The 15,314-nt window shown below is 45.6% G+C and overlaps 1 protein-coding gene across 1 annotated transcript; it reads left to right on the forward strand.

The window, feature by feature from the left end:
- The first annotated feature begins 13,568 nt into the window (after positions 1-13,568).
- SNAPIN (SNAP associated protein) lies at positions 13,569-15,275 on the forward strand. The gene is made up of 4 exons (XM_005910019.3): positions 13,569-13,755; positions 14,017-14,063; positions 14,295-14,413; positions 14,661-15,275. The coding sequence occupies exons 1-4, from the start codon at positions 13,613-13,615 to the stop codon at positions 14,760-14,762; spliced, it is 411 nt and encodes a 136-aa protein (XP_005910081.3). The 5' UTR covers positions 13,569-13,612; the 3' UTR covers positions 14,763-15,275.
- Positions 15,276-15,314: the final 39 nt, after the last annotated feature.

Here is a 15,314-nt window from a genome sequence, read left to right on the forward strand (position 1 = left end):
AACACCTCTAGCTTCTTAATTAGGAAATCTCCACATCTCCAAACTCATGTTCTGCTTCTAACTTTTAGTTGGTAGCGCCAAGGGGAGAGGTGTTGAGGGGCCGCTGGATGGCCTACACTCTTGCCTAAAAGGGCTTTCTGATCTCACCATACCCATTCTAGTGACTCACCCAGGCAGGATGATCCCCGCCCACCCCCCCAACCCCCCAAGGGTAGAGTCTGAGGCCCAGGATGGCTCTGGGACCTGTGACGGTGGCAGCAATCTACCACCAACCACCAGACAGGGCCTCTTACTGTGTGAGCAGACCAGTAGACCTGTGGTATCTATGGTACCATGAAACCTCTTTAAAGGATTCTCTTGATTCCCCCTTTAGTCTTGGTTTGATTTCTTTACCTTTTAGTGTAAGGTGACTATCAGTTTAAGATTTAAACACATCTATGGGTTACCAAGTCCAAACTCACTCTGCTCGCCAGACAACAGGCCAACGAACCCAAGAGACAAGGTGTTGAGGCAAGGAATATTACTTCAATCAGAAAGTCGGCTGACCAAGAAAATGGTAGATTAATGTCTCAAAATGACCATCTTGTCAGGGTCTGGATGCCAGGCTTTTATAGAACCAAAAATGGAAGTTGTGAGGAGCTAAAGTCAAAAGGCAGACTAGAGAGGGAGAGGCCCTGAGGAAGTAAAGTAAGAAGTCTTCAACCTTGCAAAAGACCTAGAATGGTCAGACTTTAGAAGGGGTGTGTTAATCTCTCCTTTTTGTAGCCATTCACAGGTGAGCAGGGTCAGAGTATCTCTCGATGAGCTGAACAAAGGCCCTTTAGTACACTCAGGCAGAGGAGCAGGATCCTCTGAGGCATGACACTGTGTGTGACTATAACCACAGAAACAAAAAGCAAGTCAAAGAAATAGTTTCAACATAGAGTCAGAATTGATTCTTTGAAACATGTGGTAGGGGGTGCTGCAGAGAGAAAGCCAATTCTGACTCCAAGTTGGGAAGTGCTTCTTTGACTTGGTTTTCATTGCTTTTGTTGTTACAATCATACATAATAGCTTGCCTCAAAGGACCCTGCCCCTCTGCCTGTGTGTACTAAAGGGCCTTTGTTCAGCTCCTAGAGAGAGAATTTGACCTTCAGTTCAGTCACCCAGTCATGTCCAATTCCTTGCGACCCCATGGACTGCAGCACGACAGGCCTCCCTGTCCATCACCAACTCCCAGAGCTTGCTCAAACTCATGTCCATCGAGTTAGTGATGCCATCCAACCATCTCATGCTCTGTCATCCCCTTCTCCTGCCTTCAATCTTATCCCAACATCAGAGTATTTTCCAATGAGTCAGTTCTTCACAACAGGTGGCCAAAGTATTGGAGTTTCAGCTTCAGCATCAGTCCTTCCAATGAATATTCAGGACTGATTTCCTTTAGGATTGACTGGTTGGATCTTCTTGCTGTCCAATGGACTCTCAAGTATAGTCCAAATCTCACATCCATACATGACTACTGGAAAAACCAAAACTTTGACTAGATGGACCTTTGTCAGCAAAGTGATATCTCTGCTTTTTAATATGCTGTCTAGGTTGGTCATAGCTTTTCTTCTAAGGAGCAAGCGTCTTTTAATTTCATGGCTGTGTTGTAGCCATCCGTTCCAGGAAACAAACTCACTCAGAAGGACAATGCAGATAGTGGAGTGCAGTTTATTACACCGGCGGGCCCAAGGCAGAGTCTCCTCTTAGCCAAGGACCCCAACCAGTTTTTGTGAAAACCTTACACACCCTAAGTGTATTTGCTCAAACCCACCTCCCCAAATTCCTTGAAACTAGTCTGGACAAGGTAAGAGAGAGATACGATCAAAGTTAACCCATGATTCATGTGTCACAAGACTAGATAAACAGTGGACATTTATCAATAGGCCTGTGGTCATATCCCAATAAACATAATGGAATTTACCACTTTCTTCTGTTACAGAGATAATTAGCATATTCTTTTAGGCAACAGAGAGTCCAAGTACAAGTCCTGAGGCTCTTTTATGGGGGGAGGGGGGGTCTGGTTTTCCATTGTTATGCCATTTCTATAGACACCAGGCACCAAGTTCAGAGTCCACTGGGAGGCTGACCATGCGTGTAGCCTAATGTTTGCAGCCTGGCCTAAGATGGAGTCCAGCTCTGTCTGTTTCCTCCTTCAGTATTCCCATCTCTTGAAGAATTTTTCACAGTTTGTTGTGATCCACCCAGTCAAAGACTTTGGTGTAGTCAGTAAAGCAGAAGTAGATGTTTTTCTGGAACTCTTGTTTTTTTAATGATCCAAGCAATGTTGGCAATTTGATCTCTGGTTCCTCTGCCTTTTCTAAAACCAGCTTGAACATCTGGAAGTTCATGGTTCGCATACCGTTGAAGCCTGGCTTGGAGAATTTTGAGCATTACTTTCCTAGCGTGTGAGATGAGTGCAATTGTGTGGTAGCTTGAACATTCTTTGGCATTGCCTTTATTTGGGATTGGAATGAAAACACCTTTTCCAGTCCTGTGGCCACTGCTGAGTTTTCCAAATTTGCTGGCATATTGACTGTAGCACTTTAACAGTATCATCTTTTAGGATTTGAAATAGCTCAATTGGAATTCCATCACCTCCACAGCTTTGTTCATAGTGATGCTTCCTAAGGCCCACTTGACTTCACATTCCAGGATGTCTGGCTCTAGGTGAGTGATCACCTTGAGTGATTGTGGTTATCTGGGTCATGATCTTTTTAATATAGTTCTTCTGTGTATTCTTGCCACCTCTTCTTAATCTGACCTTGCCCACCTGTGAACAGAAGAGATTAACACAGCCCTTCCATAAACTGGTCATGCCCTTGGAGATGTTTTGCAAGACTGAAGACCCTTTCACTTTACTTCCCCACTGCCTCTCCCTCTCTCTTCTGCCTTTGACTTGCCTTCTCTCTTTGACTTTGCTTCTTTCTCTCTAAGTCTACAAAAGATCCTGGCATCCAGACCTCGACAAGATGGTTATTTTGAGGCCCTAGCCTCCCATCTTCTCAGTCAGTTCCCCAGATAAAGTCCCTTCCTTGTCTTAACCCCTAGTCTCTCAGATTTATCAGCAAGCAGAGCGAGCTTGGATGCGGGTAGTGGGGGTAAGAGTATGTGTTAGGCCACTCAGTCCTGTCCTACTCATTTCGACCCCATGGACTGCAGCATGCCAGGCTTCCATGTCCATCAACAACTCCCAGAGCTTGCTCAAACTCATGAGCAAGTGACGAGTCAGTGATGCCATCCAACCTTCTCATCCTCTGACCTCCCCTTCTCCTCCCTCCTTCAATCTTTCCCAGCATCATCATGAACCTGATGAGTTGGTTCTTCTCATCAGGTGGCCAGAGTATTGGAGTTTCAGCTTCAGCATCAATCCTTCCAAAGAATATTCAGAACTGATTTCCTTTAGGATTGACTGGTTGGATCTCCTTGCAGTCCAAGGGACTCTCAAGAGTCTTCTCCAACACCACAGTTCAAAAGCACCAGTTCTTCAGTGCTCAGCATTCTTTATGGTCCAACTCTCACATCCATACATGACCACTGAAAAAAATCATAGATTTGACTAGATGGACCTTTGTCAGCAAAGTGATGTCCCTGCTTTTTAATATGCTGTCTAGGTTTGTCATAGCTATTCTCGAAAATCTCATGAACAGTATGAAAAGCTTTGTCATACTCCTTTCCCAATTTTGAGCTAGTCCATTGTTTCACGTCCAGTTCTAACTTTTGCTTCTTGTCCATTTGGTCCTGCAAGAGTTGGACATGACTTAGCAACTAAACAAGAGTGCTATGATGGAATTTACACAAAAAATATTATATATTTGGTCATCAGTCCCAGTTCCTGCCACAAGATCCTAAAGTCCTTAGTATTTCCTGTGACGATGATAAAGCTTTTGACTGTGTGGATCACAACAAATAGTGGAAAATTCTTAAAGAGATGGGAATACCAGACCACCTTACCTGCCTTCTGAGAAACCTGTATAAAGGTCAAGAAGCAACAGTTAGAACTGGACACGGAACAATGGGCTGGTTCCAAATTGGGAAAGGAGTACTTCGAGGCTGGATATTGTCACCCTGTTTATATATGCAGAGTACATCATACAAAATGCCGGGCTGGATGAAGCACAAGCTGGAATCAAAACTGCCAGGAGAAATATCAATAACCTCAGATATGCAGATGATACCACCCTTAGGCAGAAAGGAAAGAACTAAAGAGCCTCTTGATGAAAGTAAAAGAGGAGAGTAAAAAAGTTGGCTTAAAACTCAACATTAAGAAAACTAAGATCATGGCATCCGGTCCCATCACTTCATGGCCAATAGATGGGGAAAGAATGGAAACAGTGAGAGACTATATTTTCTTGGGCTCCAAAATCACTGCAGATGGTGACTTCAGCCGTGAAATTAAGAAAAGCTATGACCAACCTAGTCAGCATATTAAAAAGCAGAGACATCACTTTGCTGACAAAGGTCCATCTAGTCAAAGCTATGGTTTTTCCAGTAGTCATGTATGGATGTGAGAGTTGGACCGTAAAGAAGGCTGAACACTGAAGAATTGGTGCTTTTGAACTGTGGTGTTGGAGAAAACCTTTGGACTGCAAGGGAGATCAAACCAGTCCTGAATATTCATTGGAAAGACTGATGCTGAAGCTGAAACTCCAATACTTTCGCCACCTGATGAGAAGAGCCAACCCATTAGAAGAGACCCTGATGCTGGGAAAGATTGCAGGCAGGAGGAGAAGGGGATGACAGAGGATGCGATGCCTGGATGGCAGCACTGACTTGATGGACATGAGTTTGAGCAAGCTCCAGGAGATGGTGAAGGACAGGGAAGCTGGACACAACTGAGGGACTGAAAAACAACAATAAAGACTAATAAAGATGTCTTTTTTTTTATGTTAAATAGGTGGCTTTTTGAAAGTCTAAGGGGGTGGACTGGGGCTGGTTGCCAGGGCAATCAGTCAAATCATTAAAACCTTGGAACTTTCATTCCCTTCCCCAGACCTCTGGGGAGGGGAGATGGGCTGGAGATTGAGTTTTGTTAATGAAGTGGTTTCGACTGGACAGGGAAGCCAGACGTGCTGCAGTCCCTGAGGTAGAAAAGAATCAGATACAACTGAGCGACTGAACAACAAAAGGATAGTGGTTGGTTACCAGGAGAACCAACCTGGTAATTAGAGGGATGGGACTTTCAGTCCCACTCCCCAGCCTCCATGGAAGGGAGAAGGGCTGCAGGTTGCCTATTAATCACCAAAGGCCGATGATTCACGTGTATGTATTGAAAATTTCCTAAAAACCAGAAGCTCTCTTGGTTCTAAGAGTTTACAGCTGATGAGCACATGGAGATTTGGGGAGAATGTCATGCCTGGAGAGGGCGTGGAAGCTTCACACTCTTTCCAACAAAATACGTTTGAGTTTTTCAGCAGGAACTAAGGCCCCCATCTAAGTGGAGAATGGGGACTTCAAGCTGAGCACAAGGTTCTAGGAACACCGCACTACCACCACCAAGCAATTAGAAGAAAGTCCACACACAGCAGAGTGAAGACTCCGAACCCCTCCCCAAACGATTTTCCCTTTAAAAACCTTCACGGTCAAACCAGAATCCTCCGAGTTAGTTCTTGGATGCGAGTTCGCCATCTCCCCAAGTTGCCAGCCACCAAAATAAAGCAAGCTTTCCATTCCTACCATCACTTGTCTCCAATGTTGGCTTTTGAGTGGCAAGCAGCCAAATCTGAGTTTCGCCAGGAGGGGGTCATGGGAATCTGACTTAGAGCCAGTCTGGCAAAAGTATAGGTAAGCCTGAGCTAGCCTGGAGGCTGGTGTCTAAAGTGGAAAGATTTGGGTGGGGGTTGCTGGTGGCATTTATAGGACAGCCCTTAACCTGCTGTGGACCAAGAATGCCCTGCCTTTTCAGTAAGCAAGTGATGTTGAGGCTAGCCATCGAGCTCTCAGCCACTGCAGCTGCCCCAAGGATGCACGGTGAGGGGATTCAGGATGGAGAAAAACAGGATATTGGCCCTATCCTTTGATAACTAAAGAGCATGGGAATAGTTTCCACCTTTTTTTGTTTTTTGACTGCCCTCCTGCCCCGTGGTATCTTAGTTCCCCAACCAGGAATGGAACCCATGCTCCCTGCAGTAGAAGTGCAGAGTCTTAACCACTGGTCTGCTGGGAAGTCCCTCAAAGGAATTATTTTAACAAGCCCAGACTCTTGCTTCTTTTCATACATCGAAAAGTGCTAGGGCTTCCCTGGTGGCTCAGCAGTAAAGAATCCGCCTGCCAATGCAGGAGATTCGATCCCAGGTCGATCACAGGTTCGATCCCTGGTCCAAGAAGATCCCACATGCTGCAGGGAACTAAGCCCGTGCAGATGACAGCTACTGAGCCTGTGCTCTCGAGCCCATGCTTGTGCTCAGTCGCTTCAGTCATGTGTGATTCTTTGCATCCCTATGGATTGTATTCTGCCAGGCTCCTCTCTCCATGGGATTCTCCAGGCAAGAATACTGGAATGGGTTGCCATGCCCTCCTCCTGGGGATCTTCCTGACCCAGGGATTGAACCCAAGTCTACTGCATTGCAGGCGGATTCTTTACCTACTGAACCACCTGGGAAGGTAACTGACCACACACCCAACAACTGGACTGATTTTTAAAACTAGCATACAACAATGCCTATGATAGAAAAACATTTGATTTACATGCAGGTGTCCTGGGTTCTATAGCCCAGGTTCCACAGCTACTGAAGCCTGAGCTTGCCAGGAAGAGGACACTGTAATGAACAATAAAATAAGATCCCGTAGGACCTACTTTTGCCAGACCCTGCCCACTAATTCCTCTGCCTGCCTCTTCCTTGTAAAAGTTGTAGTCTCCCAGTCACAAAATCCTGGGTCACAAAATCCTGGCTCAAGAATTGAGTGAAGGAATTCTCTGGCAGGCAATTCCTTAGGACTCTGTACTTTTAATGCCAAGGGCACAAGTTCAATCCCTGGTTAGGGAACTAAGATCTTGCAATCCATGTAGCATGGCCAAAATAAATAAATAAATAGTACAACAACTCTAAACATTAAAAAAAAAAAGAATTGAGTGAAAAGAGTTGGGCCAGGAGAACTGGTAAGAATTTAAACAGTAAATCAGCCATATGGTAATCACAGAATCTTAAGTTTCTCCCTAAAATGCCTAGATAAAAATATCTGATGGAAATTTCCTGAGCTGTTTTACAGATGCCAAGATTCCCACCAAATGGAAAAAATGAATTGCTTGATGACTATGAGACTGTAGTCACAAGACCAACTAGAGCATGATGACTGATATGTTAACCCCTGAGACACTACCCTATTACCTCATGATCAACCAATCAGAGAACTGTGCACAACCCAAAACTCCCTTCACCCACCTTCTCCTTAAAAACTCTTCCCTGAGACCCTTTGGGAAGTTCAGGTCTTTTGAGAATGAGCCATCCCGTTCTTCTTGCATGGCCCTGCAATAAACTCCCAAACTTGTGAAGTTTCAGCCTCACTGTTCATCAGGCACACAAACTTGGATTTGACAACGGCTGTACTGCCTGAGCCACAGCAGCACTCAGCATAGCCTGGTGCAGAGATTTCTTATGGACGTACCCCCAGAACCATCTGCAGCTATCCAGCAAGAGGGGACAAGGCATCCTAAGCACTGTCCACGGATGCAAGTTCAAACCAATCCGAAAGGAAAGTCAGTTCTTTAGGATTCAAGTCAATCCTAAAGGAAATCAACCCTGAATATTCATTGGAAGGACGGACGCTGAAGTTTACGCTCCAATACTTTGGCCACGTGATGCGAAGAGCTGACTCATTGGAAAAGACCCCGATGCTGGGAAAGATTGAAGGCAGGAGGAGAAGGGGACGACAGAGGATGGTTGGATGGCATCACGGACTCAATGGACATGAATCTGAGCAAGCCCCAGGAGATGGTGAAGGACAGGAAGCCTGTGTGCTGCAGTCCGTGGGGTCACAAGGAGTCAGACACGACTGAGCGACTGAGCAACAAGGGGCTGGGAGCTCAGGAACAGAAGAAACGGGCGTTTTTATGACTTGCGTTTCCTTCAGCCTCTGGGGGAAAGCCAAGGACTAGGAGATCACCACTGTGACGCGGGCACAGGCGGGGAGAAGTGCGGTTTGAGGGGAGAACTGAGTGCCACTATCCCTGGAATTTGATAAGTGTTTAGAATATGAATAATTGAACCAGCACCAGCTTTCAACCTGTTATCAAATGTCAGGGTTTCTGGAAGACTCTTGCCCAGTCTCCTTCACAGAGCTGTCCAAGGAATCAAGAAAACATGGATTCTAAAGTCCCTTTCAGCACTTATTTTCCCTGAGCAGGCTTATTATGTAATCTGACTGATATTGAGTGCAGGCTGACCTGGAAGGTAGAGAGACTAGAAGCAAGAAGATCAGTCAGGAGGTTGATTACAATGTCCTCATGAGATATAACAGCTAACTCAAAAAAAAAAAAAATTGCTAACTCAAGGTGATAAGGAGTGAAAAAGAAAGCATGAAAATAAAAGAGTGACTTTCCTCAGAGAACCAGCCTTTGAAGTAGAATTACTAGATAAGATAGTTATATTACAAAATTTATTTGTTGTTTATCTGAAATTCTAATTTACCTAGTGTCCCAGAGTTTTTTGTTCTGTCTTCTCAATCTGGAGACATTACTTTGAAGACGTATCTTTGAAAGGACCGTGGCCTAACTTGGGGGCTTCCTGTCTAGACATGGGCCATCCACCTCTTTTCCAGCCAAGGCCAGCCCCTGTTCTCTGTCCCTAGCACCGGACCCAAGGACTTGACTTTTTTTCCTTTCCTCTTCAACACTCACGCTGCTTTATCCCCTGGGCTTCCTTTACTGAAAGCCGGCTGTTGTTGCCCTAGCTACCCACTGCTTTGCTGCTTACTCCCAAAATAAGACCCCAGCCTCTCCTGAGAGCTTCACCTTTAATCACTAGAGGGAACAATACAGAGAAATGAACACAAAGAACAGCAAAAACTGTGCTAGGTTTTAAAAGTTGCCATGGTTTGGGTCTCAGGTTTGCAGCTGCTGACCACCACTCTCCCACAATGATTTAAACACCTTTATTCCTGAGGATGTGGAGAAGGAAATGGCAACCCACTCCAGTGTTCATGCCTGGAGAATCCCAGGGACAGGGGAGCTTGGTGGGCTGCCATCTATGGGATCACACAGAGTCAGACACGACTGAAGCGACTTAGCAATAGCAATTCCTGAGGATGAAGTTGTCAATAAAAACAAATTAATCAACAGTCAATCTAAGAAAGAACTGGAAAATTTTATTCGAACCCATCTAGGAATTGTAAGGTGGAGACAGTCTTTCAGAAAGCTCTGAGGACTGTTCCAAAGAGCTAAGGGGGAAGGCTAGAACTTATGTGATTTTTGACCAAGGGGTACAATTTTAGTACTTGTCTAACTAGGGGAAGATGCAAGAAACTGAGTTCATAAAATTTTCTCCTGAAAATTTGGAACTAAGGGCCGGTTCTCCCAGTTTTCCCAGAGCACAAAATACCTCATCCTTATCCTGAATTCCTTTCTGGATGTACTGTAGGTCTCTGACAGCAGTGGCTAATGACTTATTCTTATAGAACTGGGTAGTGGGCAACATCCTTTATTTTCCAGTCCTCTACAAAGGTGCATATGCTGCTGCTGCTGATGCTAAGTCACTTCAGTCGTGTCCGACTCTGTGCGACCCCACAGACGGCAGCCCACCAGGCTCCGCCATCCCTGGGATTCTCCAAGCAAGAGCACTGGAGTGGATTGCCATTTCCTTCTCCAATGCATGAAAGTAAAAGTGAAGTCGCTCAGTAAGTGTCCAACTCTTCGTGACCCCATGGACTACAGCCTACCAGGCTCCTCCGTCCATGGTATTTTCCAGGCAAGAGTACTGGAGTGGGTTGCCATTGCCTTCTCTGACGAAGGTGCGTATAGTTATGGTTTTTTCAGTAGTCATGTATGGATGTGAGAGTTGGACCATAAAGAAGGCTGTTCATTCCCAAGTCAGGCAAGGAATTCACTGATGGGCCAGTCAAGGTGCTGTTACTGGACTAGGCCCCTGTTAACAGTATCCAAAAGCCTCTGGACCATCTGTCTTACTAGTCTGTTATGGCCTAGATAATGTTTCCCTCTTGTTTCTTTCATATATAGAGTTATGCTATACTATTTTTGATTTTTTTTTTACAATTTTTTTATCTTATAGAAGTATATATTTGGTCAATTGTTTCAAGTTGCCTAGTTGTCACTATTTTCATTGGCAGCTTAGTCACACATTTGGTAATGGAATAAACAGTAATCTTGTAAAATAGGCAGAATACAAGTAAGATAGCTAGTAATACTAATTAGGTCATAAGTAAGCATTTAAGCTAAGAAGTTTCATTAGGCATCTCTGCAGGTCATCTGACTTAGTCTGTCCTACTGCAATCGCTAGCTTTAAGGGAATAATATATTGGTATTGCACATAAAGTTTGCCAAAGATATCTGCATGCATAAGGTGAGTGGTGAGTCATTCTAATGCCTTACAGGACTGAGAAAGAAATGTAATCTTCTAAGGAATTACAAGGCTGGTGTCAGAAGACAAAAAATGTATGGTTGAGCAGCTATTTCTGACATGGTAAAGATCTGGTTAACTCATAATGCAGACACAGACTGAACACAAGAGGGAAGAGAAGAGGCCACCGGACTTCCCTGGTGTCCAGCAGTTAAGACTTTGTGCTTCCACTGCAGAAGGTACCGGTTTGATCCCTGGTCAGAGAACTAAAGTGAAAGTGTTAGTTGCTCAGTCATGTCTGACTCTTTAGAACCACATGGACTGTAGCCTGCCAGGCTCCTCTGTCCATGTCCATGGAATTCTCCAGGCAAGAATACTGGAATGGGTAGCCATTCCCTCCTCCATGGATCTTCCTGACCCAGGGAGCAAACCCATGGCTCCCACATCTCCTGTATTGGCAGGCAGATTCTTTACCACAAGCACCACCTGGGAAACACATGACTGTAAGAGTTGGACCATAAGGAAGGTTGAGTGCTGAAGAAAAGATGTTTTTGAATTGCAGTACTGGAAAAGACTTGAGAGTCCTTTGGACTGCAAAGAGATCAAACCAGATTCAAGGAAATCAACCTTGAATATTCATTGGAAGGACTGATGCTAAAGTCGAAGCTCCAATACTTTGGCCGCCTGATGCCAAGAGCTAACTCATTGGACAAGATCCTGATGCTGAAAAAGACTGAAGACAAAAGGAGAAGGGGGCGGCAGAAGATGAGATGGTTAAATAGCATCACCAACTCAATGGACATGAATTTGAGCAAATTCCAGGAAATCGTGAAGGACAGAGGAGCCTGTGCTTTAGACCACGGGGTCACAAAGAGTCAGACACAATTGAGTAACAACAATAACAGGGAACTAAAATCTGGCACGCCATGAGACGTGGACAAAAAAAGACTTTCAGGATCTTAGTTCCTAGGCCAGGGATTAAACCCAGGTCCTTGGCAGTGAAAGCACACAATCCTAACCACTGTACCACTGGGGAATTCCCAAGCAGTTTTCTTGCCTTAAAATAGGAACTGTATTTCATCAAATCTCAAGAATGAATATTTTGATGCCCATTTTTTTGTGAGCCACTGGAACACATTAGGATTTTAGAGAGAGAGGGCTGTGCCTCTTGTTGAGAGTTCAACAAGAGATGTAAACTCTCTGGAAAGCCATATAAAACAAAAGTAAGGAAACTTTTTGAGGGTAGAAAAAAATAAAAATATGGAAACATGCAGGTTAAAATTTTTTCCCTGTGGCAAAATATGTATTACATAAAAATTAGCACTTTAATCATTTTTAAGTGTAAGGTTCAGTGACACTGAGTAAACTCACATTATTGTGAAACTATCACCACTACTCATCTCTACAACTAAAAGCTATGACAAACCTAGGCAGCATATTAAAAAGCAGAGACATTACTTTGCCAACAAAGGTCTGTCTAGTCAAAGCTATGGTTTTTCCAATAGTCATGGATGGATGTGAGAGTTGGACCATAAAGAAGGCTGGGCTCCAAAGAATTGATGTGCTTTTGAACTGTGGTGTTGGAGAAGACTCTTGCGAGTCCCTTGGACTGCAAGGAGATCAAACCAGTCAATCTTAAAGGAAATCAATCCCGAACATTCATTGGAAGGACTAACGCTGAAGCTCCAATGCTTTGGCCACCTGATGCAAAGAGTTGACTCATTAGAAAGACCCTGATGCTGGGAAGGAGAAGGCCATGGCAACCCACTCCAGTACTCTTGCCTGGAAAATCCCATGGACGGAGGAGCCTGGTAGGCTTCAGTCCATGGGGTCTCGAAGAGTCAGACACGACTGAGATACTTCCCTTTCACTTTTCTCTTTCATGCATTGGAGAAGGAAATGGCAACCCACTCCAGTGTTCTTGCCTGGAGAATCCCAGGGATGGCAGAGCCTGGTGGGCTGCCGTCTATGGGGTCACACAGAGTCGGACACGACTGAAGTGACTTAGCAGATGCTGGGAAAGATTGAAGCAGGAGGAGAAGGGGACAACAGATGATGAGATGGTTGGATGGCATCACTGACTCAATGGTCATGAGTATGAGCAAGCTCCGGGAGATGGTGATGGACAGGGAAGCCTGGCATGCTGCAGTCCATGGGGTCATAAAGAGTCGGACATGACTGAGCGACTGAACAACAAATACTGAAACTGTATCTGTTGAGCAACAAATCCCCACTCCCCTCAGCCCCTGACAACACTGTTCTGATAGAACCACATTTTAGCTCCATGAATCTGACTGCTGTAGGTACTTCATATAAGCAGGACTATTAAATATTTGACCTTCTATGTCTGGCTTATCTCACTTAGCACAATGTCTTCACATTTAACCCATATCATAGCACACACCAGAATTTCATTCCTTCTTAAGGGTGAATAATATTCAGATTCAGTTTTGTATATGTTTTAGTGCCATTAAAAATACACTTAAATTTAGAAATATACTATCACTTGGATTTCCCACAAAATTAACATGGGAAAGCTATGAACAATAGGGTATGTAAGCAATTATTTTTCAACTTTGGAGAAAACAAAAAGTACCCACCCCAAAAACGGTTCCTTTGGACTTCCCTGGTGGCTCAGACGTCTGCCTACAATGGGGGAAACCCGGGTTCAATTCCTGAGTCGGGAAGATCTCCTGGAGAAGGAAATGGCAACTCACTCCAGTATTCTTGCCTGGAAAATCCCATGGACTGAAGAGCCTGGTAGGCTACAGTCCACTGGGTCGCAAAGAGTCGGACACGACTGCGCGACTTCACTTTCACTTTCAGCTCTAGAAGTCTGGAAACTTTCTCCACCAGTCACGTCAAAGCCTACAAAGAACTACAACTCCCAGTAGTTCTAGGTTCTGTCCCTTCTCTTCTCTCCGTCCCGCCCCGCCCCTCTGGCTCCGGAGACTGCATTTCCCAGAAACCCCTCGCAGGGTCGGAGCCGGCACTCCCCGGGCGCCCCCTGGCGGCGCTTTGGCGCGGCTTAAGTTCCCGGCGGCCTTCGCGGCGTGTTCCGGGCGTAAGGGCAGTTCGTGATGGCGGGGGCTGGTTCCGCCGCTGTGTCCGGTGCAGGGACGCCCGTGGCGGGGCCCGCAGGCCGCGACCTCTTCGCCGAGGGACTCCTCGAGTTCCTGAGACCGGCTGTGCAGCAGCTTGACTCTCACGTCCATGCCGTCAGGTGCCCTGGAGGGCAGCAACGGGCGGGGCCTCGCCTTGATTTGGCTTTTTAGGGGCGGGACCAAGAAAGGGCGGAGACAAGATGAGTTCGCTGGCGTTCTGGTGGGACTAGAAGCGGGGAAACAGATTGGAGGCGGGGCCGACTGGCGGGAGGGCGTGCAGGTGGAGGCAGAAGCTGGCTTCTCTAAGCACTTGGGAAACATAGGGGAGGTTTTTTATTCCATTAACTGTCTGACCGTGTAGGCCTCGTACCTCTTTGCAGAGAGAGCCAAGTAGAGCTCCGGGAACAAATTGACAACCTAGCCACCGGTGAGTAAGCATCCCTGTATACCCAGGATCCTACAGCTGACTTCAGTACCTTGTTTTGCTAACGTCTTGGGCTGGGTTTCTCTCACTTGCTTCTAGGGCTGCTGACTGACTCCTAAGTTTCTAGTGACAGTATCCATGTGGTAAAGAGTGTTTTCCATAACATTTACTAGCTTACTCGTTCCAAGAACAAGGCCATTAGGTGTTTAGTTGCCTCTTCCTTCCGTCTCCCAGAACTGTGCCGTATCAATGAGGATCAGAAAGTGGCCCTGGATCTCGACCCCTATGTGAAGAAGCTCCTTAATGCGCGACGACGAGTCGTCTTGGTCAATAACATCCTACAGAATGCCCAGGTAAAGGAGTTTCCTACCAACAGTAATTCAAGGTACTTTCCAGTTTTCAAAAGGTGTCATAAAGTCCCCAACACAATGAAAGTCACCGTCATTTTGTCTTTGGGGAAAGGGAGTTGTCAACTAAAACTTACTGTTCTTAACCTTGAGATGAATGAAGCAAGCCTAAGATACTTTCCAGCACCTAGTTGACAGCAAGCTCTAAATCCTTTGACAGGGCAGTTTTCTGATTCCAAATCTTGTTTTGCAGGAACGGCTGAGAAGGCTAAACCACAGCGTGGCCAAGGAAACAGCCCGAAGGAGAGCAATGTTGGATTCAGGAGTATACCCCTCTGGTTCCCCAAGCAAGTAACAGGCCAGAAGACGGCCCATGGCCGCAGTGTAGCACGACTACTATTCCCCAGCTGCCTGTCTCCTCTAGGACTCCCTGTAGGTGTTGGGACATCAAAAAGGGAGCCCTGTGGTTTGTTTGAAACACTTCAGAGTCTTACCCATTTATGTGGGGCCCAAAGAAACCTGTGTGCAGCAGGACTCAGGATCCCAAAGGATTTATTATGGCTCTTACTTCCAGGAATGAGTTGAGGCTTCTGCATTTTTTTTCTAAGCTGTGTCAAGGCCCACTTCCTGTACCATCTCTGAGCCTCATTAACAAGGGAGGGGCTTCCTGTTACATGCCAGGTCGTTGGACCTGGGCAGAATGTCCTCTGTGACTTCCAGTTTTCCTTTGTTTACGCTAAGGATTGAGAGGAAAGGACAGGCAAAGTCAAGGTGAATAACCAATCTACCCCCTTTTGTTGACTGCACTGGCTTGACTACTGTAGCAGTGTTACTAGAAATATTTCATTCAATAAATGCATAAATGGTATTCCAGTTTACTCTGGTATATGGAAGTGTTCCAGGAGTC

Source organism: Bos mutus, chromosome 3 (genome assembly GCF_027580195.1).
Source record: "Bos mutus isolate GX-2022 chromosome 3, NWIPB_WYAK_1.1, whole genome shotgun sequence".
Lineage (NCBI taxonomy): Eukaryota > Metazoa > Chordata > Mammalia > Artiodactyla > Bovidae > Bos > Bos mutus.